The sequence below is a fragment of the Colias eurytheme genome, chromosome 4, assembly GCF_061535395.1.
Source record: "Colias eurytheme isolate Ceu_HAF_F1 chromosome 4, ilColEury1 Martin Lab GWU primary, whole genome shotgun sequence".
NCBI classification, from domain to species: Eukaryota; Metazoa; Arthropoda; class Insecta; order Lepidoptera; family Pieridae; genus Colias; species Colias eurytheme.
In genome coordinates, this window is record NC_142983.1 from 9,451,121 (window position 1) to 9,476,154 (window position 25,034).

General features: G+C 33.8%; 1 protein-coding gene across 3 annotated transcripts in view; it reads left to right on the forward strand.

Annotated features, from left to right (window-relative positions):
• Nucleotides 1-25,034, forward strand: part of LOC149909143 (CUGBP Elav-like family member 2) — a 291,622-nt gene that overhangs the window by 156,823 nt on the left and 109,765 nt on the right. The window contains exons 1-2 of one of the 3 annotated variants that reach the window (XM_090101382.1): nucleotides 15,502-15,940; nucleotides 24,740-24,836. In XM_090101382.1, coding sequence (XP_089957508.1) covers nucleotides 15,807-15,940; nucleotides 24,740-24,836 — 231 coding nt within the window. In that variant the 5' untranslated portion in view covers nucleotides 15,502-15,806. Of the gene's footprint in view, nucleotides 1-15,501; nucleotides 15,941-24,739; nucleotides 24,837-25,034 lie in introns of those variants that run through there. The other 2 variants (XM_090101383.1, XM_090101384.1) reach the window with 2 other exon arrangements.

The window sequence follows — 25,034 nt, forward strand, 5'->3', positions numbered from 1 at the left end:
GACTTCTGAAAGCAAACGGTGCATTTTGCTTTGACTCGGTCATAGCATTAATTAAATCATTCTATATTTTTATTTATTATAGCAAGAATGTTCCATTTAATTAATATTTTATTTAAACAGAACAGAATGCAAAATTAAAGACTCTAGAGAAACTTTATCGTAATTTTATCGTTGTGTATTTAACATTATTTATACGGAAGGAAAAGCAGTTACAAGAACCATAATATTAAAACGATAAAAATTTGTTCACATACCAGAAATATGTTTTCTAATAAAAATAAATGATGGCGGTCGAATCGCAAACCCCTTTCAAATTTTATAGTCGTATAAATATACTGTAGCCATTATGTAATATCTTTTTAAGCGAATGGTCACAACTCTTTACCCATGTAAAAATATTGTTAGCTTGCAGAAAAAGAACTTTTGAAATTTTCTATTACCAAGTCAATCTTTATTAAAAAACTAGCAGTCTGCCCTGGCTTCGCCAGTGGAACATGTTTACGTTTTCTCTCCATATGAACCATCCTCGTGTTTCAAAGGAATATTATAAAACGAAATCGGTTCAGCCGTTGCCGAGTTTTGCCCGTAGCAACACATTAGGCGATTCATTTTTATTTTACAAAAGAACAGTATTGAACATGCCCATAAAACTACTATTAACTACTTCATTAAAACCCATAATAACCTATAATACAGCTATGCCATATATTTTATTACTATCACAGATAAAGCAGAATATATCGTCTCCCATTCGTAGCTACATGAAGTTTATAGCGCAGCAATTAAACATGTTATATTTAATTCAACAGGCATAATACATGTTAAGCCATGAGCGCTATATCACTGTAGGTACGACCGTAAAACGGTTAGGTGCCGTTAATTATTCATTTATCGTGGTGGAGCCTTATTTATGGGGGTCCGCTTAGCGCCTGACCGCCCAGCGCTGCGATCAGATGTTATCCACATGTAGTATAATAGTTGCGAAAGCAGCGGAGTTAATGTAAACAAAGTGGTAGTGTTGTGAAAAAGAGATGTTTTTGATGTAATGTGAGGTTTTTCTGATGGCAAGGGATTTTTCAAATGGTCAGGTTATATGTGTTGAAGTTATTAACGCCTCTGTTCTATAAATATGTAGTCAGGTAGATGTTGGAGCGGTCGAGTTAGGACTAGATTCTGATTTTGAATCACAGAAATAGTCTGAACTATTGGTAGACAGCATGGATAACATACCTACGTGCCCGTAAGGAAAATTTACTTGTAACATAAAGAAGATGGTTTACCTCTATACTGCTTTAGATAACTTTAAACGATTGAATGTTTTAATGTCGAGCAATAAAAATGATTAAATGAACCATAACTGCAGATGTAGTTCATGACTAAGCTCGCTATAAAGCATTTACGACCTATCAATCACGGTTAATAAAATCCGGTCAAAGTTTGAAGAAAGAAAACTTGTTTCAATAAAAACTAAACATTGATCGATACTATATTTTCACAACAACGTCGTTTGTATCGAGTCGACAGCATCGTTAGGAATCAAAGTGAAAGTAAGAAGTGGAAAGGCGCTTTCTTTTCCAATGTTTTCCATTTACACTTAACTTTCGACTGTCGCAAGTTGAATGCTCGAAAGTTGGCTAAAGTTTTGCTGGGCGGTCTTCATTGACGGCGGCAATAACTCGGAGTCTCGGACTAGACCGACAATCGTTCTAAACAAATTGACGCGTCTCAGTCGCGACCGGCTCGGAATGAGGCAGTTAGAGCGAACTTTTACCATTACCATTATCACTGTGCCGCTTTCGAGCGGCTGGCGCGAGTCTTGTACTCCAGTGGCGATTGTTGCTAATCTGTATGATTTATTTGTGCGGGTGAGCAGATTAAGTTTTGTTGCCGTTGGAATAATAATATTATTATATTAAATTTCATAATCTTATTTTGTACGATCAATTTATACACTTAAAAGTGGTACGAAAATATGACTTATTTAAAGTATAATGCGTATGTAAGATTTGCGATTAAATATTGGAATTAAAAGTTAATTTGTAGATCGTTAATTACGCTTACAAAAGTCGAACATATAGATGGACCATTACAAGACGTGTTATAATATTTGAAACTCATTATAATTATTGTGCATAAAAAAATAACCATAAACTGTACATAGCGCAAGTATCACACTTCTACGAACTTATTACCACTAAGAGATAATTTTGTGACCCCAACCCACATAAAATGGGGTCGTTAAAATCGAAAAGTTTCACTGTAACCATTATCACTGCTATCGCCGCTACAGATGGTGCGAATTTATATTAAACACAATGAATGAAAGCTGTTGACAAGAATCGTAAAAGAAAATGTAATAAATTAAAAGCAAAGAGCTAGAAACAATAAAGAACACGTGATTATAATTTGCTCAAATTGAACCCTACCTATTGCTTGCAGAGATAATAGAGATATCATCTACTTATTATAGTTTAAAAAAAAACAAAAGTAAGACGTAAGTACAGTGACTCTAAAATGCTACGTAGTAATCAGAGGGATTCAAAAACCTTAATATTTACAGAAAATTATATAAAGTAACGATATTATTACAGCTAACGATAATAGATAGTAGGTACTATAAAACTTATGTGTCTCGTTTATTAATATTATGTGTATATTAGGATAATGTGAAAAATATGTTCAAAGGCACTTCGTAGCTACGCACGTTTCGCTAAAAACTCTTGACTTGAATCTTTCACTTTCGTCTCCAAAATCCGACAGAGTGAAGATTTTTATACGGCGTCCCGGTCCATTTGCCGCCGAAAAAGTAATTTAACGGTACACATCTACATAATGTGTACGGGCAGAAAAAACAAGCTGTACTTTTGGCCGATCCGAGATCGGGTCGTGTTTATTGTGTCAACAGAAGTTTGGGCGAAAACCCCGTTGGCGCCTTTTTGCGATGAGCGTTACTGTCATTGGTTTTTAAACTCGATGACGTTGGAATGGGTTGTTGATTTTTGGAGCTGTAAATATCGTTGGAAATGGTAAAAGTCGTTACATAGTTTAGGTAAACTAAAAATAAACGGCGATATTAAGTAGCTATGAAATGTTAAGAACCATAATAATATTTATGATCAATGATAAACTGCTAAAATATGAAACTCCTGTTATTTAGATAGAAGTTTCAGTCCACTAATTTGAACTAATATGTGAATTAACAAATACATCATGTTTATTAATTGAATTAATAAATTGTAATTGAATCGTTTATATAAGCTAGAGGATTTTAATTACATTTATCCAATACAATAAAATGTTCGTAATACTTATTTCCAGTCGAAGAAAGTAAACAATGAAACTGCAATTAATGCTACAATTATTCTAATGACTGCTCTCAGGGATTATGTAACTAAAGGATAGATGGCCAGCGTTTTAAATGAACGCTCTCTCACTTTAAATTGCACTAAGAAAATGTGAGTGCAACTACATTTGTATTCCGCCACGCAAAAAATTCACGGCGTGATAACGTTTTTAGAGACGAACGTTGCTACGTTTCTGGAATGTTATTTCTATAATTTATTTTGTAGAAAAAAATCAAGTTTTATGTACACTCTAAAAACTCAATAAGTTCTGCATCGATTCTTCAGAATTCAGATTTTGAGACGATATACATAATCCGTTTCAAAGATTTGGAGTGAAACTACTTTAGGCGCGTTGAGATGGCAATACCGTCACGTCATGGAGTAAGGCTACGATTTTGGTATCTTTTAATCTTGCCAAAGAAGTTTCCCTTCTAACACGTGTGCTCGGCACACACGCTCTTTTTTCTATACTTTGTCTCATTTATAATCTATGCGACTGTTATAAGCCACAGTGAAGCACATAATTGTTTTGAAGCTCGCTTTTGTGTGTGGCAGCAGAGCATCCGACGAAATGGCAGCGACATCCGATGGGCTCATGACTTTTATAATTGCGTAAATAGAGATTGACCAATTATTATCATTCATGTTGAATTCTGAACAAGTTTTACAAATCTATTCTCTTTATAAGCAGAAACTTCATCCAAGAAAATAAGCAGAAAGAATAGGTCGCAAATAATTGAATGATAACCTGACAACCGCTGGAATTTATTAGTTAAAAGCTATACAAAGAGAATCCAATGATACACGCAAAATGAAGTATAGGAACGTCGCCGGGCGAGGCGGGGCGCTATTTTAATTATAAAATTAACTGGCGACCTCCGTATTCAAATTAAACGGCAGATAAAAAGTAACCATTGAATACAACTTGAGCTGCGCATCCTTTAGCTACCTTAATTAACGGTCCTCTAATTAAAATTCCATTCATTTGACCGGAAAAAAACCTCGTCGACGGGACAGCAGTGCTGTGCTCCGTCTACAGATGTAAAATTGAATTTCTTAGTGCGAACAGGGGAGTTATCGTGATGACTTAAAGCAGTATTAAATCCAGTGTGTGAAAGTGATGGCGCTAGACGTCCTATATAGTTCTCTCACTTACCCATACTGGAATAAGTCCTGCTATAAGACGTATTGGTAACTCCCCAGTTCTCGCACTAGCGTTGAACGTATTGCTAAGATCGATTGTAGTCGCTAGTCGAAGCAATCGGGGAAATTATTCCGTTAATCTTTAGTTAATTTAACGCTCGAGAATCCTCTTTGTCTTGTTCTGGTATCACGATACAGGACCACGGTAAAGGAAGAATTGAGTTGTATAGAATTTGAAATTGTTTTTGGTTATTGTAAGATCGAAAAGTATGAAATAATTATCTACTGTCTATACACAGCTTATATCACATACAATAAAATAATTAAGTAGCATTTAAGTATGGTTTGAAATGTTCTTAATGTTGACACTAATAAAATGTACTTACCTGTAATTTTGTTCAGTGCTAGAATAATGTTAAAACAAAATTATTTTATTACTAGCGGTCCGCCCCGGCTTCGCCCGTGGTACATATTTACGTTTTCTCTACATAAAAACCATCCTCGTACTTCAAGGAATATAATAAAAAAAGAATTATCGAAATCGGTTCAGCCGTTCTCGAATTATGCGCTTACCAACACATTTTGCGATTCATTTTTATATATAAGAAGATTATGATTTCCCATCATAATATACCAAAGTTTATTAATAACTCCGACTCAGTTTAAGCCGTATATTTATCGAGAAACAATTAAATTTCGTAACAATACCCGATCTCGAAATATTGCAAAGCGATTATTGAAAATACAGCATCAAATTTAAGGCCTAATTTATTAATTTTTGTAACATTTTTTTATAATATCGTTAAAATAATATTATCTACAAAAAAATTCTTGAAATTTTGTAATATCTATTTCTCAGGTAAACAAAATGAACCTTTGATGAATTCAGTACGTTCAAATAACACCGTGAGAATAATTAACATAAAAATACAAACACTGATTTAATTATTTGTAATCATTTATTACATAATTTTAGCCGCTTGGCACGGCTTCGCTAGGATTGTTCAAGGTAAAAAAATAAAACAATGTCTTATTAACAATTATATATTTTATTACCAAAGTGTAATAAAGAGATCCGTAGAATCTGCTTTCCGAATCGGTGATAAATGTTAAAAATATGTAATGACGTTTCAAAAGTGCTTCTCGAAGAAGTCTTAATGAATAAATGTTCGAGTTTGAAAAACCCCGTTTAAAAATGCTCTATTCAAAACTTCAACGCGTAGCAATATACAAGCTTTGTGATGCACACATTTATTTACACATACTACCAACCGAACTGCTACGTAAAAGTTTAGTTTTGTAACACACCTCGCGTCATTCGTCCAAATAACCGTAAAATTGATTTCAGTTAGGACGAGAAAGTTGGCGGATTGAAATTTGATGGAAACTCCACCAATAACCGACGGAACAGCCCTCGGCGATGACCCCTTTTAGATGTTGGACGAATATTATCTGAATTCTGGTTAATATAACATATCTACTGGGTATATACTGAGTATCGATTGATTGAGTCAAGTTTGTAATATGATATTACGTCTCATATAAAATAATATAATAATGTGACAGCATGATAGATAGTGATAAATATGATGATATAGATAATATGTCAACACTATACAAGTCTACAAAATAAAATAATAGTACACTTGAATATACTTTGACTTAGAATGACGGGAACATTCATGTTTAAGTTCTCTCATCTCATCTTATTAAATAACTCGACAATCTGTTGTATAACTTTAATAATTCATTGTTATTTAAACGTTGAAGAACAACTAACATGTAATATGTAATAAATATCCACTGAAAACCCCAAACTTTCATCTGAAACAAAGAAAGAAAAGTTTTATTACAATAATAACGTTGAAAACAAATAACAATAAACCTTATTTAACAAATTTCATCTAACTTGAATACACGTAACACAGTATTTATGAATACATTGGTAAAACGGCGAATAAAAAGCGTAAACATAAATCCAAATAAAACTAATGCGGGGCGAGTTCTAAATCAGATCCGGATTTCAGTACATTTCGGTAAGAAACAGTACAAACGATACACGGACGAAGGCGATGCCTCGTTCCAGTTTTAAATTTCTTTCGCCCCGGGACTCAGCGTACTTTCCCGGACAGTTCCGAGGCTATTCCGGGACCGGTCAGGGATAGGAATAAAGTTAAACAAACGGTCCACGTGGGGTAACTTTTAATAAGATTGTTGGCAGTACGAGCGAATCGCGCCGGCCACTTTTGCGGCTTCGCTCATTGACCATTGTGTTGGGTCGCTCTGTTTTATATTATAATGAAATAAAGAACCTCTTTTGTTTTATAGGTAACTGAGATTGTAAAAGTTTGAAATAACTTCACAATTGGCTTCCGTGGCGTAATTGCTTTCGGTAACGGCAATTTGACTTGGTTTTTGGTGCGAAATATTTTGTATAAATATGTATTTAGGTATATTTTAGCAGACCGCAATTGTTTTTAATGTCCTTTGTCGCGTTTAATGTTTTTTACAAAGCAACGCCCCACTTATTTTTGTGCGCAAACAACATTGAGATGAAAATGTAGGTCGCAATTATAACAATGTTTTCGACGAAGCTCGCTGGGGATTAAAATATTATGTAGGAGCAGAGATCATCAGGCAACTATTACAGGTTTTTGCCACACAGCCTGCGTCAGCGAATCGTGAAGGTACTTAATCCTAAGAACTTGCGAAAAAAGATGGCGCACTAGGGTTGCCTTTATAGTAAAACACTTATAATTTTGTAATATTGTAGAGTTGTAGAGACTAATTGAAAACACAATTTCCTTTTTACTTTTTATGAGTTTTGTATAAGTACCTATACTACAAACTTCATAGTTTGGTAGGGTTGTAATTTTTTTCGAAGTACAGTACTCTCATGTTTGCTTAAAAGTCCTTATGTTTTATTCTTAATTATAAGTTAAATATAAGATCATAAATAAATTATATCACATTATAAGTTTCGTTGGAAATATTATAGAGACAAAGAATCGTAGACACTATACACTGCTTAGCTTGAAAAAAAAAGAAGTACAATTAAAATAAACGAAGGTCCAATTAAATATTTTCGCCAGCCCTACCGCCGCTCCCCGAGCTGTGAACAACGTCGGACGTAGAGATGTTTTCAAGGGGCCGGATTCTCTTGAACACTGTTTTTATGTGCCACGTTTGATTGAGTTCAAGTGACGACTAACCGAATAACGGAATTACGTGTTCCCATAGTGTACTAGTAAAGCTCTCACGTTAAATGCCCCAAATGTCTTTACACGAGGAATGACGAAGGTGAAAGGTCTATCTGGCAATTCGGAGGTTTGTGTGTTAAAATATAAAAGTGGTATATGAATGTGGTTTGTTAGAAAAGTGTAGACTGTATAGAAATTTTATTAAATAACGTTTCTTCTGTTGTTATCTTATAATATATATTTAAAATGAACTGTAATACAGTAATCTTATTAACTATGAAGAAAAATAAAGTAGATTATTGTGAACAAGTTGTATGTTATGATGAAAAGTATCATAAAGATGATAATATAATATATCCTTAATAAAAGTTAAATAGTAAAATAATTACAGAATAGAAATGACGAACACAGATATTATCAAGTGAATGCCACTAACTTGCCGCACATAGACTATAAAATTTAATAAGCGTTTTTAATAAAAACGTAATAAACATCCGTCGCGCTAACCTACGTTATTAAAAAACTTAGACTCACGAATTACCTGAAGAGGATGGCTAACGGAAGGTGGGGGTGGTTGCAGCACACTTTTTAAATTGCAAAACAGTGGAGCAATCTTGGCTCGAATAAGCGCTAACTGAACGATAGGAGCAAGTTTAAGGGACAATTTTAGAAACTATAGCGCAGTATTGCGCCTCCGTGGAATCCCGGCGCGGTAACTTAACCTAAAACAATACTGCAGTGCTGAAAAATACGGATCCCGTTTCGCTTTAGCGCGTAATTCTATTGAGTTACCTGAGATGTGTGTTTAGTTTAACGACTAACTAAAATTGTAGGTGCATCGTGGAAACATGGTTGTTATTGAATTACAACTACGCGATGAACTATTCGATTTTGACAGGCATTTATTTTTTATTTTTTGGAAATACAACATGTATCTCTAATTTTTAGAAACAATACACATTAGTTATATGAACAAGTTTATTGTATTTATCACTTATCTTGGACTAGCAGACGAAATTGTTGCAGGAATGTGTATTGTGCATAGATTTAAAAAAACCTGTTAACGAAACACGCACATGCCTAAAATAGACTCATCACACTGATGCAGTGCACTGCCACTCATCATACATATATAGACGACACTACGATCTTATAATATTGCACTTTAAATAAGTTCTATCTCACCAAAGCCTCAGAGCGTACAATCACTGGAAGGTTTAAGTAAATATCACAAAGATACCGTGTAAATTGAATTCGCCGCGACCGCGTCCGCCGTACGACCGGCAGGTGTAGCCGTGGAATCGTTTAATGTAAATATTAGTTAATTAAGTGGAAGCCAAGAGAGCCAGTTAGCCCGACCGGCCCCGGGGTGTGTTTGACTTAGTCTAAAAACGAATGCCAACATTCCAACTGTTTCAATGGACGCCAATTCGCCTATAAATAGAAGTGTGTTTTCAATTTGATTGTGTTTAGTTGAACGTTTTGTTTTAAGTAGTTCTTGTGTTTATTGGCTTTGGTGGAGTTTTAGCTAGCTTCAGTATAAAGGTACAATAACGTAACAATGCAGATATTGCATTAAACACCACCAATTGCTTCAGATGCTATCAATCTTAATATCAGTAGTACCCGAAAAAACAAACGAACTCACAATATTATAAAATTTATAAACCCGTAGGTTGAAGTTATTATTATGTAATAATATAGACAATGAAGGGAACATTTTGTAAAATTGACACAAGTTCGTTCACCCCGGCCCGCCCGCGGCGTATTGGCAATCAAACGTTTGGCAACGTCCTATCGGGGATTCGACTTGCTTGTAATTTACACGTGTTACGTTAAGCGCGTTTGCAGTTTAGATGGAGATATTTTAATAATTTGGTGCCATTTTGTTCTTCTAGAATGTTGCAATGGTTTATATAGGTAGGGTCAGAGAATAAATTGGTAGATACGGATTGTTAATAATGACGACAAGAGACCACAAGAGTATATTAACGAAAACAGCGTCTGAAAAAGCTGTAAGTTTCCTGTACACCCTCTAAAGAGTTCGATTGACGTGGCATAATATTATATGTGATAAAGCAATATTCTGAAGACCGGGAAGACTTTTGTTTTCTTTATCTGCAGAAAATTCGATGAATATGACGCAATTAATACAAAAGAGCGTTATTAAAAGGCGCATGCTACGTATCCACCACGCACGCATTAATTATAAATTTCCTATCAATTTCAGTGCATTATGAGCGCAAATTATTATGGAGGCGAACGATCAAAAGGACTCAAAGGTACACGTACACGGTAGGTATAATATCGTAGCACGGGGATCGCGCTAAGCCGAGTTCACTTGCACGCTCCCAATTAGTATGGGTTCAGAATAAATCGTATGGCAGCGCTTTTGATTGCGTCATCGCGTCACGAATTAAAAGGAGGAATTATCGCACTAATTGCCCACCTGATTATGATTGGTTATAAATAAATCCATACTAATATTATAAATGCGAAAGTAACTCTGTCTGTCTGTCTGTTACTCAATCACGCCTAAACTACTGAACCAATTTGCATGAAATTTGGTATGGAGATATTTTGATACCCGAGAAAGGACATAGGCTACCTTTTATTGCGAAATATGTACCACGGGCGAAGCCGGGGCGGACCTCTAGTATGCTATAAATGAAAAAGATATGTTTATTGAAAAGGCTTTGTAAAGGATTAATGGCAGTGAATACCTTTTTCGCCTCTTCATTAAGTAAAATGGTAATGTAGCCGAACCTATAAATTGGTGCCTGTACAGATAATTAACTTGAATTGGTAAAATTTTAATAAAATTTCTATAACTCGACACTTTAAATACAATACATTAGAGTATGTATATATATAATAGATTCAAACTCAAACTCAAACTAATTTATTTAATAAGACTTCTTGTAGAAGCACTTTTGAATCGTCATTACATATTTTTAACATTTACTTACCACCGATTATTACATTTACCACTATTAGTTTTGAATAAATACAAAAATCCATTTGGTAGAGAAGACAAAACAATAAATAGCAATGGCTATAAATAAATAATAACTATAGTAATATTCACTCGTTTGTATGTTAAAGTTAAGCCACAAGCCACTTGGGAAATTTCCTTCTTTCTGATTGTATGTAATTGGTATCGAGCTCAAATAAAAATAATTTATTAATACTTACTGCTGTTGGTATACATGAAAGTGCAATATTCAATTGAATTAATGATTTTATTTATATTTGTTTTGGATTACAAGTAAGTAACTGGTTTGGTTTCGAACTAAGAAAAGCTTGTTGCTCTATAAAGAGTTATTTGATGGTAGAGCAAGGCGAATTTTAAAATCAAATAAAAAATTAATTAAAACTGAAATGCTGATAGCAAATTTCTTCTAAGAATAAACAAATGTCTAAAATAAACAATTATTTATATCACATACATAGAATTAAATTATAAATGCAGTGACATTTTCCCTCTCAATTAATTCGATGAAAAAACAACACAGTGCATAAATGCGAAAAATATGCTTGTTGATGAAAATTTACAAATTCCACGACCCTATAATAATAATATATTGACGTTGTAACAAAGACGTTCCAACCGACAAGATGTTGAGTTGAAAATACAAATTGTGTCTCATCGGGACACACCGGAAAGTTGGTCGAATGCGAATTAATGAAATTCCGCAGCGTTCAGCGCTTGCGGCGCTCACAATGCGCTCGACGGACGGACGAGCGGCGCTGGATGGGTTGGTGTTGATGGAAAACAGCGTAAATTAATATGGAATAAGAAATGGGGACATCGATTGAGTTTGTATAGCGTTGGCGCTGGTATTTGGTGAAAATCGCAAGAAAATAAATAGCCAAGTTTTTATTCAAAATATTATTTCTTGTCATCGTTTCTATTCCATCCTGATTCACTTCAGAAAGGCAGGCACTGGAGTGTATGTAACAATAAGTATTATATTGTACAAACAACATAATCTATCAATGCAATATTTCAGAGAACCCATGACCATGCACTGCAAAAACGTAAAAAAACTGCGGAAATATTGTTACCGGAGACATTTATGATTATGATACAATTATATTATGCATAATCCACAAACAATAATCGAAGTAATAATACTTTATTAATATCGCAATCTATCTTCTCCCTAAGGTTACCTTACACTACAATATAATAGTATACTACTCCCGCAACCCAAACCTTTATAATAATTGACACTAGCAACACTGCAGTCGTCACATTCATCAAGCGACACATTTGGGAAACTGCCTCCGGGCTCGCACAACTTTGGGCGACTGACCCACTGCAGAGTGCAGAAGCTTAACAAATAATTTCGCTCACAGTTGACTGCAGTGCTGTTTTAATTTTAAAACTCGCGAGAAAGCCTCGAGTCTTGAGAAGTTTGCTGAGACATTTTAAATACCTACTGGCTACTAGACTAGTCTGGAAAGGGTGCTGTTTAATATTTAATGGCGCGTTTTTAATTTGCCCTTTACGCGACGCGACAGTTTCTCCGTTGAGCTTTTTATCTGTGAATTATTCTTTTTAGAGTGATGTTAACAAATACGTAGTACTTTCAACTTTTTAAAGTAACTTAATAAAGTGAATAGATTATTTTTATAGATGCTATATGTTCATAGGTGCATATCTTTAGCATCAATTTCATCTGTGATTTCATCCTACCAAAAGTGAGTCTCTAAGCGTGATGATTTAAAAATTTTGACAGTACAGATTTGAAAATGTTACCTTTCGAAATTGCCTCTCTTACTTGATTCAAACAGAAAAATGTGATAAAACGTTTTACCGTCTATTCTTAACTAGATAAGATCAAAATTTGTCTCAAAGTAGCCATTGATAAGTTGAAAGATACCTCTATCAATAAATGGAATCTGTTAATTTGATAGTTACAACTCGGGATGTAAGGCAAGACAAAGTTAATAATGGAATTAGTCTAGTGTTGAAAAATCCTAACTCGATTGCTATCTAGATACCGAGTAATTTGATGCTGCTCGCTTAAAGATACGGGGGACTTTTGTAAAGCCGTTAAGTTGTTTTAAAGTTTTTAAACTCGCTAACTCAATATTAAACGTGATATAGAATAGATTTTATCGTCGTTCTATTAGCGGTGTAGATAGTTCTTTGTTTGAGGATGTAAGTGCCGAACAATATTACACCGTTTTATAGTGCATTTAGATATTTGTTTTATTTGGAATATAATTTGAAAGAGTTTGTAGAATGAATAGTCCACAGCGTTCCTTTAAATATTAAGTGGTTCTTATAACGAATATCTATTCGAATGAAATCGAAGTTGAGCATGAATTGTTTGTAACTTTACAAGCATTACCTAAATGCCAAATTTCGATTAAGATCATAATGAAACTATGAAGACAAAACTTTGTTAGGCTCTCTTTTAATACAGAATTTTTATTACATCTAGTTTCTACCTTCAAAGAGCGTCACGTAACATTACAAAAAGCGAATAAAACCTCTCAAATCTTAGCTCAATATTCACCCTATAAAGGGCGAAATGAATTTGCGAACGTTTGAATGCCATTAAAGCGGTAACACAATAGGCACGGTGAATATCATTTTATACGACACTTGTATGTATTGAAATGTTCTAGCTCCGAGCTTCACACGAATTGAATTGCGCGCGAATAATGTTTTATTCCCAATAAAAAGTGGTTAACGCTTAAAAGCGCTCGTGGAACGGCGGCTCATAATTACTGCAACACTAATGAATCACTTTCAGTTTTAGCTGGAACAACGCCTTGACCTGATTCGGGACAATGAATGGCGAAATGTGATTTTAGCTGCAGCGCCGCGGGTTGCCGTCTTGGAGGTTTTCAGTTAAAGGGTAGGATAATGGACGCGGTTTAAAATTGGTGTTGATAACTAGGCTCACGGTCGTTGAAGTTTTAATAATGTTCTAAGTTTCTGACAATATAACATCAGTTATTTTAATAATTACGAATTTCTTGCTCATTGTGTAAGGGTGTTTTATCTATGAAATATAAAATTATCACCAAATGTTCTGCTAAGCATAGAATTTGAGAACGGCTCGACCAAATTGACTATTCTTCGTCAGAGAAAACACGAAATAGGGACAATAAGGCAGAACAACGCTTGCCGACTGCCGTGGCAGCTATTAAATTATATTTTTGAATTTTAATCATTAAATTAAAGACAAAAAGTATAAAACATCCATTAAAATGAACGTAACGTTATAATTGATTCCTTATCTACCACTAAACACAATAATATAACGTACTAAATTGGCAAAAGCTTTGTTAAAACAGAGCAATTGATTAGGATTATTCTGAAAAACATGGTTTGGTATACTTAACTTGTCAGATATTAGTTTGCTTTCCACGTAAGGGATTATACAGTTTAAAGATGAATTGATTTAACATTCATTGCTGCATTTCTAAGTATTGGGTGATATTATGAAAATAAAACAGTGCCACTTCACGTAATTTATTATAATTCATATTGTATTATTGCATCTTTTTTCATACTTTTTTCGAAATTATGCAACACGCTGTCTGTTCCGAAACACGCTGTCTGTTCCGAGTATATATTTTTAGAGAAACAATTATTTGTCAAAAATACCGTTCCCGTTAAATCAATGCACGATTATTTAGAGAATCTTTCATCATAGAGATGACGAAAGGATCCTGAAATAATCGTGCATCGATTCATCGGGAACGGTATTTTATATGATGCTTTCTTTGAAATTATATTCTTACTATATCAAATTGTATAGCTTCGCCTTCACTGGAAGAAGAATTTAATCCTATAACACTGTTTCGTGACGTGGCACCGTGAAATTCGCGTGCTCTATAAAAAAAATTCTCAATTTATGTTCTTGTAATGAGCTGAGCGGGTAGCTCGCTCGACTACGGCGACCCATTGCGTTGTTTTGTTGGAATTTTCCCTTTAAATTCGTATGTAATAGGTACGGTTGTATTTTATTTTGGTTGTTTGGTGCCGTGATGCACGTTATTGCTATGCAGATGGTTAGAATAATTGTAAAGTTTATAGTTATGGATTTAGTAAAGTTTTCTGTTGAGCTTTCTATCATAAACTTATGGATTTTAAAGGCAACTATATATCACAAAGTTTGATTAAATCTTAATTAAGCCTCTAGAAACAATGTCACACGCTAAATTAGAGTAATTCCAAATTTTGACTCCTATAACACATTCATGGCAATTTCGCTCCATTACAAAATGTTTAATTTTTCCCCAGGCGCACAAAAAGATGTCGTTGAATTGTACGTTTTTAAAACTCTTAATGTTCACGCAAGCACGTTTCGCCCTGACATGGGGGATGTTTGGCACCGACGCAACACCACTCCGCCGTTGGCACGTCCAAACTATTATCTGTTGAATTCTTTTTAATGGATTTAAAGCATGAAACTACCGTTTCACTGATAAACAACTGTCCTAATTGTTTGCTAGTAACTGCCAAATTTTAAAGAATCATTTCCAAATGGACTCATTAACCGAGTGGGATGGCATACTTGCAAATTTAGCTCATGTGCCAAGTGCAAAAAATGATCTTAATTATCTTCCGATGCGTGAAAGAAGAAAACGAAATGGTATTTAATTTTTCATAAGGCGCTATAAATACAGTATACTCGTATGGGGTAGGTATTAGAACTTACTGCATGATTTACAGATAGCTGATATTTGGTATAGGTCATATGAAAAAATAGAGCAAAGTAAAATCTCTCGAACAGCAACGAAAATACCGCAACAGCCATATAAATTTCCACAGATAACTGAAAGGGATGTGCAGTTAAGTTAAACGTGTTGAAGGTGGTGAATGTGCTCATACAATAGTGAAACAGTGCTTGTGCAGAAGTGTGAATCGTGAAAATGTCATCGTGCCGGACAGGACAGTGACCCCCGGCCGTAGATCGGTTCGCGCGTAGCGTCGGCGACGGCTTCGTCAGGTGGCGATGACGCGGGGGACGGGTCCGCCCCCGCGCTTATCAGCTGATAAGCCGGCGGTTGATAACGCCGTGCTAGTGGCAAACGTGGGCGAGTCTTCACCGTGACCAGGCCGCTTGGTACGCAGCGGCCGCCGCCCGTCATGCTGCACTCGCTGAACGCACTCGCCGGCAAGATATCGCCGGGCGGCGGCCACGACACCAACGCTAACAAACACACGCACCCGAACCGCAACCACAAGGCGTCGTCGCCCGCGTCGCCCTACTCCAAGACTAAGTAAGTGATCAGCTTTCATCGTTATTAGAATAGAGAGACAGCACGGCAGTCGCAGGCGTTGTTGTTGGATAGTGTTATGCGATCGTACGTGATTCAGAATTTGAGCTTTTTTTCATAAATTAAACATTAGATATTTTTTTTTCTTGTAAGCTAGTTAAATTTAGACAGTTTTTTCTAGGTGTAATTAGGTTTTTTATTTATGATATTTTAGGAAGGATATTATCTTCATATACTTACTTAAATAATTTTGTTTTGCTATCTTGTCTAGCTACTCTTTTCAAGCTTTGGAAAGATTTGCGCGGGCGCATGGTTGTTGTGTAGTATAATGATTTCAATTTTTTTTCGTAATGTGCTTAAAGAGTTTTAAATAGACGTTATATTTATCTCCTTATTGTAAGATATAAAGTAAGAAATCTTAGATAGTCATGCATTTAGATGAATAGTTGGTTACGACATAAAACAAATATTGGTGAACGATAACGCATTTAGTTCGTAGGAAGTAAATGAATTCTTTGGAATTTTTGGTTAGGTTACTAGTTAGGTACATTACTAGTTAAAGACGCGACTAATGCAACAAATAAGGTACGTAATACCTATCTAGTTTTAAAAGATAATTTTTTTACTATATTTGTCAAAGTTAAGGAGGATGACTTGCATTTTAAATGATATCGTATTAATTCCTTTGAGTATGTATTTGTTCATTCATGTAACTAAATAAAGTGAATAATATTTTTAAAGCAAACGTTATCCAAGGACTATACATTCAGATAATCAGGTGATTTTTCGATCAATCGAGAAAATATATTTTTACACGTTTTTAAGATAAACCATTGCCACTTCACTATCCCCATTATTATTTAAATCAATATATTTCACCTGTTAATTATTAATGGCTTCATTTATCTGGACTGATTCCTTATAGCCTATAGGCTCCCTATAGCCCTCCTATATAAACGGTTACGGAACAAAACCACACATTCAAAATATAATTATCTATAATTTTGATGACTGTATGAGATAAGATTTGATTTAAATTTTTAATTTGATGGATTTATGTTTGGTTGGAATAGGATATTAGTACCTGAAAATTATTGTAGATGTAAATAATGTCTGCCACACTTTTGTCTTTTTCTGTGTTTTTTGTATTCCTTATTCTTTTCATTATATCTGTTGTTGGCTTTTGGCGAAATAAATTAATCTTATTCTTATTCTTATTCTTATAACTCTGATAAAGTTTTTCAAATAATAGTTTGACAATTGCCATGTTTAAACTGTTAGTTGTTAGCATATTTGAATAGGTTTTCAGGAAAACCTAATATCTACTGGAAAATATATAAGTACCTACGCTTCGACATTTCGTGATCGCATACGATCAAATGCAATACCTAGGTACCATGCAATGGGAATTTGATTCGTTCTGGTATTTTATAATACGTTCCAACTAATATTTCATCGTTTTCATGGAACTTTGAATAAATTCTGCTAGTGCACTTTTACGTTAAAGTAGGTTAGGGAGGTATTCTGAGTTTAAATAATTGTTTTATAACTTTTTTTATTACTTACGTCAAAATTAGATAAATTTAAATACATTTTATAATTTAACTTATCTAATTTTTTCACAAATAATTAATCATAATTCTATTGATTTAACTGCAAGCACTCGAGTAAACTGATTGAGAATTGAATCTGATAGAAATGGTAACATTAAAATTAAGAAAATTTTGAAAGCCTTTGCGCTTGCGTTTTGGATATAAGGTAAAAATGGGCATCTATTTTAACTTATGTTATAAATATTATGAGGTATTTAACGTTCACATTGTACCATTTGTAAATAAATATGTATCTAGATTGGTATTTCCATTCCTATAATAGGTCCTTGGTTTTCAAGTTACTTTTAAAAGCATCAGAAACACTCGTAATTCAATTAATAATTCCTAATTCGCCTTTTCACTATACACAACCGTAAGCATTTTTATATCGCACGGATTTTTGAACAAAAGTCGTAAAGTGGGAAGAGCTAGTAAAAGTTTATAGTTATTTATAATAAACAACGGGCACTATGTCGGGTCTTATTTTAGAATACGCCGTCTGAATATTTGAGTTTATGTGTATACAATAATGGGAGACCCTTTTCGTGACTGGCGAATGTTCCGAGCCGTATCACTGCCGAATTGATTGCCTCAAATAGAAGTAATTTTTACTAAATGGATTGGCATGGAATAATCTATTACCCTGCAATATTCCATTACGTTAGATCTAGGGTTTTCTTTTGAAGTTTGTGCTTGCGGTGTGTGCGAATTCACTGGGTATGTAACTGTGTGAATAGGTGATAAATTGATTCTATAAATTTAGTAAGTATACAAATCTTACTTCGAATTAGATGAAAAATAAGAAATGCCTGATTCGTCATTTATCAATCCGTAGGTGCCAGGAATAAATGTAAATTTTGTGGATTTTTAGTGCATTGATAAATAACACAGGAACTTTAGCTTATTTTTCGTTTGCATTTTATACTTAGAAACCATTTTTCTTATAATAAAGGCGCAAACAATAATTTTGAAATAAATTCACAACTCTATTGCAAATCTTAAACAATATGATTCAACGCGTTACATGAATATAACATCATAAGTCCAAACTAGCCCATTACAAGTAAGTACTTCACAATAATATTATCCCGCGATAAGATAGCAAATGCAAACACGCCGCCATCTTGTTGTGACGGCGCATGTTGATGTCACTTTACGTCAGATGGTCAAAATGTATCTTGCCTTTTTTAGGATTCCGTACGCCAAGGTCGAAGCGAGACTATTAAGTACTAAGACTTCGCTTTCCGTCAGTCTTTCACCAGACTGTATTATGAATATTGCAATTGCAAAAAAAAATGTATTTTTGTTGCTGCAATAACAAAAATTAATAATCAATCGAGGTAAAACAGCAGTTAGTCATAATTGCGGTCGCATTTCAGCTTAATTGTACAGAACTTTTTTGTGCCGCAAGCCCGATTCGCACTTGACCAATTTTGTTTTAACTGCTTCACCCTACGTATTAAAATGTAACTTCGCCAGATTTATACGTAGTTGTTCATCTTCATCAGCCAATATTTATTCTTACTGCATGGACACAAACTGGTGGTAATGCTAAGATCCATGCGAGAGGTGATGAAAAAGATTGGCTTTGCAAGAAAAATTGCCTTTCCAAAGAGCCTGTAAAGAAAAAGGAAAAAAATTAACACACATAAATAAGCAAAAAATTTAGGTGTAGTAGTAAATATTTTTTTAAACAATATCGCAGAGGCCATCCACTAAAATAATTTTTAAGATTCATCCAAACAAATTAATACGTGAATGATTGCAGAAAAATAATACGAGTTATATTTAAACATGAATTAATAAATAATGCGGAAAATATTACATGATGCTCCTTATATTATTATCTCGATACGAGAAACTTGTCATTTGTAGATACTCACATAAATTGATATTATGTTCTATTGACCACTTATAGAGAAGAATGCTACATTACATTATAATTAATATGCCCTCAATATTTAGTTTTGCAAATCTATATTTTATTTAGATATTTTTTGGTTTCTTGAGAAAAAAGCATTTAACCTCTACCAAAGTTTAGTGTATAGGCTTTAGGCTTCTGTTAGTAAGGCCATAAGGACAGAACCGTACTTTATCATTTATAATATTAGTAGGATAGGATAGGTTAGGTACCTTACTCAGATTGCGAAGATTAAAAACTACGCTAATTATTCACTGTTTTTGATGTTTCTTTTAAGTTTGTTTTCGTCTTCGTTCACTATACTATCTAATTTATCTAAATTGTTTCTTTCTCTATAGTAAACACAACAGAAATATATTAATTCATTACAATGCTGAGTTTTTTTTCAAACTCACAAAACACACATTATCGTTTGAAGGGCGCTGCCATTATTTTACCCCTGTAATAACTAAAATTCGAAGCTTTCATAAATCGCATGTGGTGTATGATTAGTTTTATCATACACAAATGTATTGTGAACAAAATGCGAGGGATTATAATGCACAGCTTGTGGGGTGGCCTATCTCACGTACGGCGTTTACTTTAGCATTGTTTTGATAAGCGATTTTTATGTTCATATTGTTGTATCGTATTTATCGTTCCTAGAATCAATACGTGATGTAGCTAAGTGTGCGTCCACACTGAATGCGCGGTGGCGGCGGCCTAGGCGGGCGCGACGAGCGGGCGCTCGCGGTGGCCACACCGACGCGCGAGCTCAAGTAGCGGTTCGACGTTTTTCGGGTGTTGCAAACTTTGGACGATTTGCTATTTTTACTGGACAGTCCGATTTTGAGATGAGATCATTATAGAAGTTGTACACGAAATAAATAAAACAGAGGAATAACGGGTGAATCTTATATGAAGAATTGAGATTATACCCTACAAAATTACTGTGGTGTATAACACTTATATAAGTGTTTTAGATTGAATCGCACTTATAAATAAAGAAGTTTCACTTCAACAATTAAGTATTTACCGCTATTTTACGAAAAACAATAAAGGATATAATATAAGAAGTCGAGCGACAAGACCGAACTGGTTTGATACCCCCGCCGTCCGCGCATTGGGTCGCTTGCTGACTAGGCCCGTAGTGTGGCCAGAACGCGCGGATAGGAGAGTTTGAAAACTACGCGCGCTGGCTCGCTCATTACCGTCGCACTAGGCTTCCGCCATAGTCATTTCAATGTGGACGCAAAGGCGCGTTTCATACGTTTGATATTTCGCGCCCGCCGTCGCAACCGCGCTAGGCTCGCAGTGTGGACCTGCACAAATCTCTCTTTCAAAAATTGAACCATTATCAACACAATATGTACGGCTTACAGTTATATCTTTAACGAAAGCTGTATTTAACTTTTTTTACTTGATATTTATGAAAAAGTATACATATTTATCAAGCTGATTCTTTTAACCATCACAATTTGAATTTCGTTACCTTATCATGGATATAACATGCTTACATGCATAATATTATATGGTCCATCAGATATCAATGCTATTACAGTATGCTACGATACAAGTGTTATCTATAGATATTAATAATAAGTATTATTATTATACAGGGTGTCCCACTGTTGGTATACTAAGCTCAAAGGAGGTTATAGTTTTGAATACGCTGAGTACGTAAAAAATAATTAAAAAATTCCAGACGCATTTTTTTTTTCAAAAAGATGAATTCTTAAAACTCTGTGTGTACACCCATAACAAGCAACCCACCCAACTTTGCCACCAGCACGTGAGCTGTCGTTTAAGATTATGTTTTCATAGACAAAATGCTCACATTAGAGGAGCGGTATATGCCGGCTGCGCGAAGCTAGAGAAGAAAACATAGATTTTCAGGAAAAATTTAGCAAAAAATTTTTGATGTAATTTTGTTTTTTAAGTATTTTTTACGTGATCAGTGTATGCAAAACTACAAGTCCCTTCGCGCTTAGTATACCAATAGTGGGACACCCTGTATACATGCTGGCTGGCCGCATAAGCCACGTCACGTGGAGCTCACGTTTGTCGTGAATTATCATTATAGTCTTTATTCTAAGATTATAGTACTTGTTGACCTAAATAATAACCTCGATGTCAGGTGGTAAGATTTTATGGGGGGCCGAGAAATTTTCGAATTAAACTGGAACATATAAACAGTGAGGATTGATAGATTCTTTTATTGTTTTTTTTTTCTTTTTTTTTTCGGAAGTATTTTGATCAGAAAATTTAAATTATAATATGTGCCTCTTGTCTATTCCTGTAACTTGGCATTATTGGCCAAGGCTAAACAATAAAATATATATTTTTGATAGATGTCACTCACATGAAGTGGCCGCCACAGACCTCAAACATGCTTAATGAAAGATCCTATAGTATGTTCCTATTTTACCAATATAATACGTTATTTTTGAAACATTCATAATGACTACGATATTAAGGATCAGCACGCTCGATGAATAATATTTACTTTCCTCCCGGTTTCGCCCAAATGCATTAATAACGAAAACCATGAATTTGTAACATGTTACATTCAAGTATAGTTTTGATTTTAAACTTTAATATATACTGTCCAATGTGTGTGTGTTTAATGATACATAATATAATGTCCTATGGACTACTCCAAAGTCCAATCTCCTCTTACACTTGCTTATAGGTCATCGTTGTAATTGGTAAAAAACTAACTTGATTCACCTAAATTATGTATTTATTTCAAAATGTAATATAAAATGTTTTTGAACATGTTAAAAGACCATATTTTGTAACAGCACATCCACAAATTGAGTGAAATTAAATTTGAATTAAAATATAACATTGGATACTAAGACATGTTACGATGTATTTATCGTTGATATTGCAGATAATCTCTAGTTATTCAAAATAAATAAAGTATAAATAACGTTATTTCCGCCTGTAAGCAATCAGAACTTAAAATAAATTGTAAAAGTTAGGATATAAACAACCCAGGTGCGAACGTGACCTATTCACGAACATCGAATCTTTCTATAAAATTAAAATTTATAGTCACTTGCAAAACTATATTTAAACTAAATGATCCTGCAAACGTTGTTTAGCCAAATAAGTGTTTTTTGCCCCGGCTTCGAGCGATATATCTATATGTTACGGGCAACGTGATCTGGACATTATGTAAGGACATTACAAATGTGAAAAAAATGAAAAGGGTCTATTAGTTCCTGAGATTAGCGCGTTCAAACAAACTCTTTAGCTTTATACTATTAGTACAGGTGTTTAAAAAATTTTGGCATCCCTCATGGAATCCTTATCGAGTATCAATGTAATCTCCCACAGTTATTTACAACAATTTATTCTATGGATTTATTAAGCAAACTTTGTATTGAAGACAAAAATAATTCAGCTAAAGAAGATGTATTTCTTATGATATATTTATGAGTTACTTAGAAAAAGTGCTCGTGTTTTAGTAATGCAAATTAATCCCACTTTAGTATGAAATTATATTTCATTTGTTTGATATCAAATATTAGATGTAATTAGCTTATTTATGATTGTTAAACATAACGAATTTACCCTCCAGGGTTCTATAATTTTCATATCATTTTATCAGTTGGATTTATGGTTTTAGTTTGTGTTTAACTGTTGGTTTACGTATGAAAAATTAATTAATTGTACCTAACATTATTATTAACACGTGTATAGAATTAGAATGCGAGTACTGTTTTATATAATAGTATGAAAACAGTTTATCGTTACGTATAGTTAACTCAAATACCTTACCAGCTTTGCACGAAGTATTTTATTCACACGTGACAAATCCTATCCCGTCTTCTTTTCACAAAATAAAACTAAAATAATAATCCATATCCATAATTAAAAAAAAAGGAATTGGTAGATGTATCTATCGACCAATTCCTAGAAACGATCAACGTAAACAAAACAATTCTATTACAAGCGTTTGATTGGTGTATGCTACAATAATTTTTATTTGCGGGTAGACGACGAATAAATGTATTGAAGTTAGTTGAAGTTTCATAGTTTGACAATATTGTGAAGTAAATCTGTCGGCTAGGCCGTGTGTTGATCGTGTGCGCTATGATAAGGCAGTGTAATCGAGCGATGTACGCTGTTATCAGCGATAAGGAGACGGCAAACATGTACGCCGAGTATGGATTGTGGCACGGAAAATGTTCTAGAACAATGAGGTACCAATATTATGTGATATTTATAATTGTATCGTTGTGTTTTTACAGCGAAGTGTGAGGCGGTTAGGTTAGGAGCTGACTTTGATGGTTGTTGTTTTTTTTTTGTATCTGTATTGAAAGGTGGTTTTTATTATGTTTTGACTAAAAATTAAATGATTTGTGTTCAATTTAATTAAAGTTTTATAACAAAGTACGTCCGTGAATAAATGTAGTGATTGATACGTTTTTTACGCCAATACTTACTTTATATTTTATTAATGATTTTGCTATATTAATTATACATAATAGTAGTATTATGCTATGAACATACAATTTGTTTAAAGACACATAACTGTATAGTGTATATATATATATATAGGTTGTAATGCATGATTTATTATTATATTATAGCTTAAAACTATGTGTAGATTGATTATATCAAACGTTTAGTATTATTCTATGTACTTATTAGATTTACTACTTCTTTTTTGCTATGTGTTGAAGATATTTAAGCATGAAATACTATATGAATGAAAAAGTGACCATCAAAAAATTATAATATTATTTACAATAAGTTTTGAATTTTCTTTTACGCATTAGGCATTCATATTGCATAAATTATTACATATTTAAACTTACTGTGTTAACTGCATTTAAATAATAAATTCTGCACTTCTCAGCGTACACTTTATAATTGTATTGTAATTCTAACTATAACTTGAATGAAAATTATCTCTTCTTCTATGGAATTATGTTATACATTCACATAACTACAAAAGGAAATAAATTTTTGATACCCTCGTCAAATGAATCGATATCTCAGTTATAAGTGTCCACACTTATTATTTCTCAGTAATGTTGACATTTTAAATAAAACCATTACAAAGATTAGAATAATCTTAATCACAATATTATCGATACGAATATCATTCATCGTTTTATTAAATTTTTTATGTCATTTGAACTTGTGTACGTACCGTTTGTAAAAAAAGTCTCATAATATTACTTATCATATTATACTTTTTCTATTTCACGGGAATAACTTTTAACAATTATTTATTATATAGGCTACGAGTAAAAATATACGACATAAAAAACATTGTTTTAATTGTTTCAGTGGGATGAATATGAGCATAAATAATAACAACTGCACGAGCATAAACAACAACAACAATGAGGAGAAATCCGAGATGCCAGATCCAGATTATATTAAGGTAATTACTATTAACTATTATACCTACTTATTTTCAATATAGTATAAGAATTTTTAAAGAAGGTATCTACAAGTAAATTCAGAATTGAAAAATTCTACAAAATTTAAGAAAAGTCCAAGCTACATAATCTTTTAGGAGCGACTTAACTGTCATAAGTATAGATAGTATAAGTTAATGATTTTGCCAGTGACAATATCT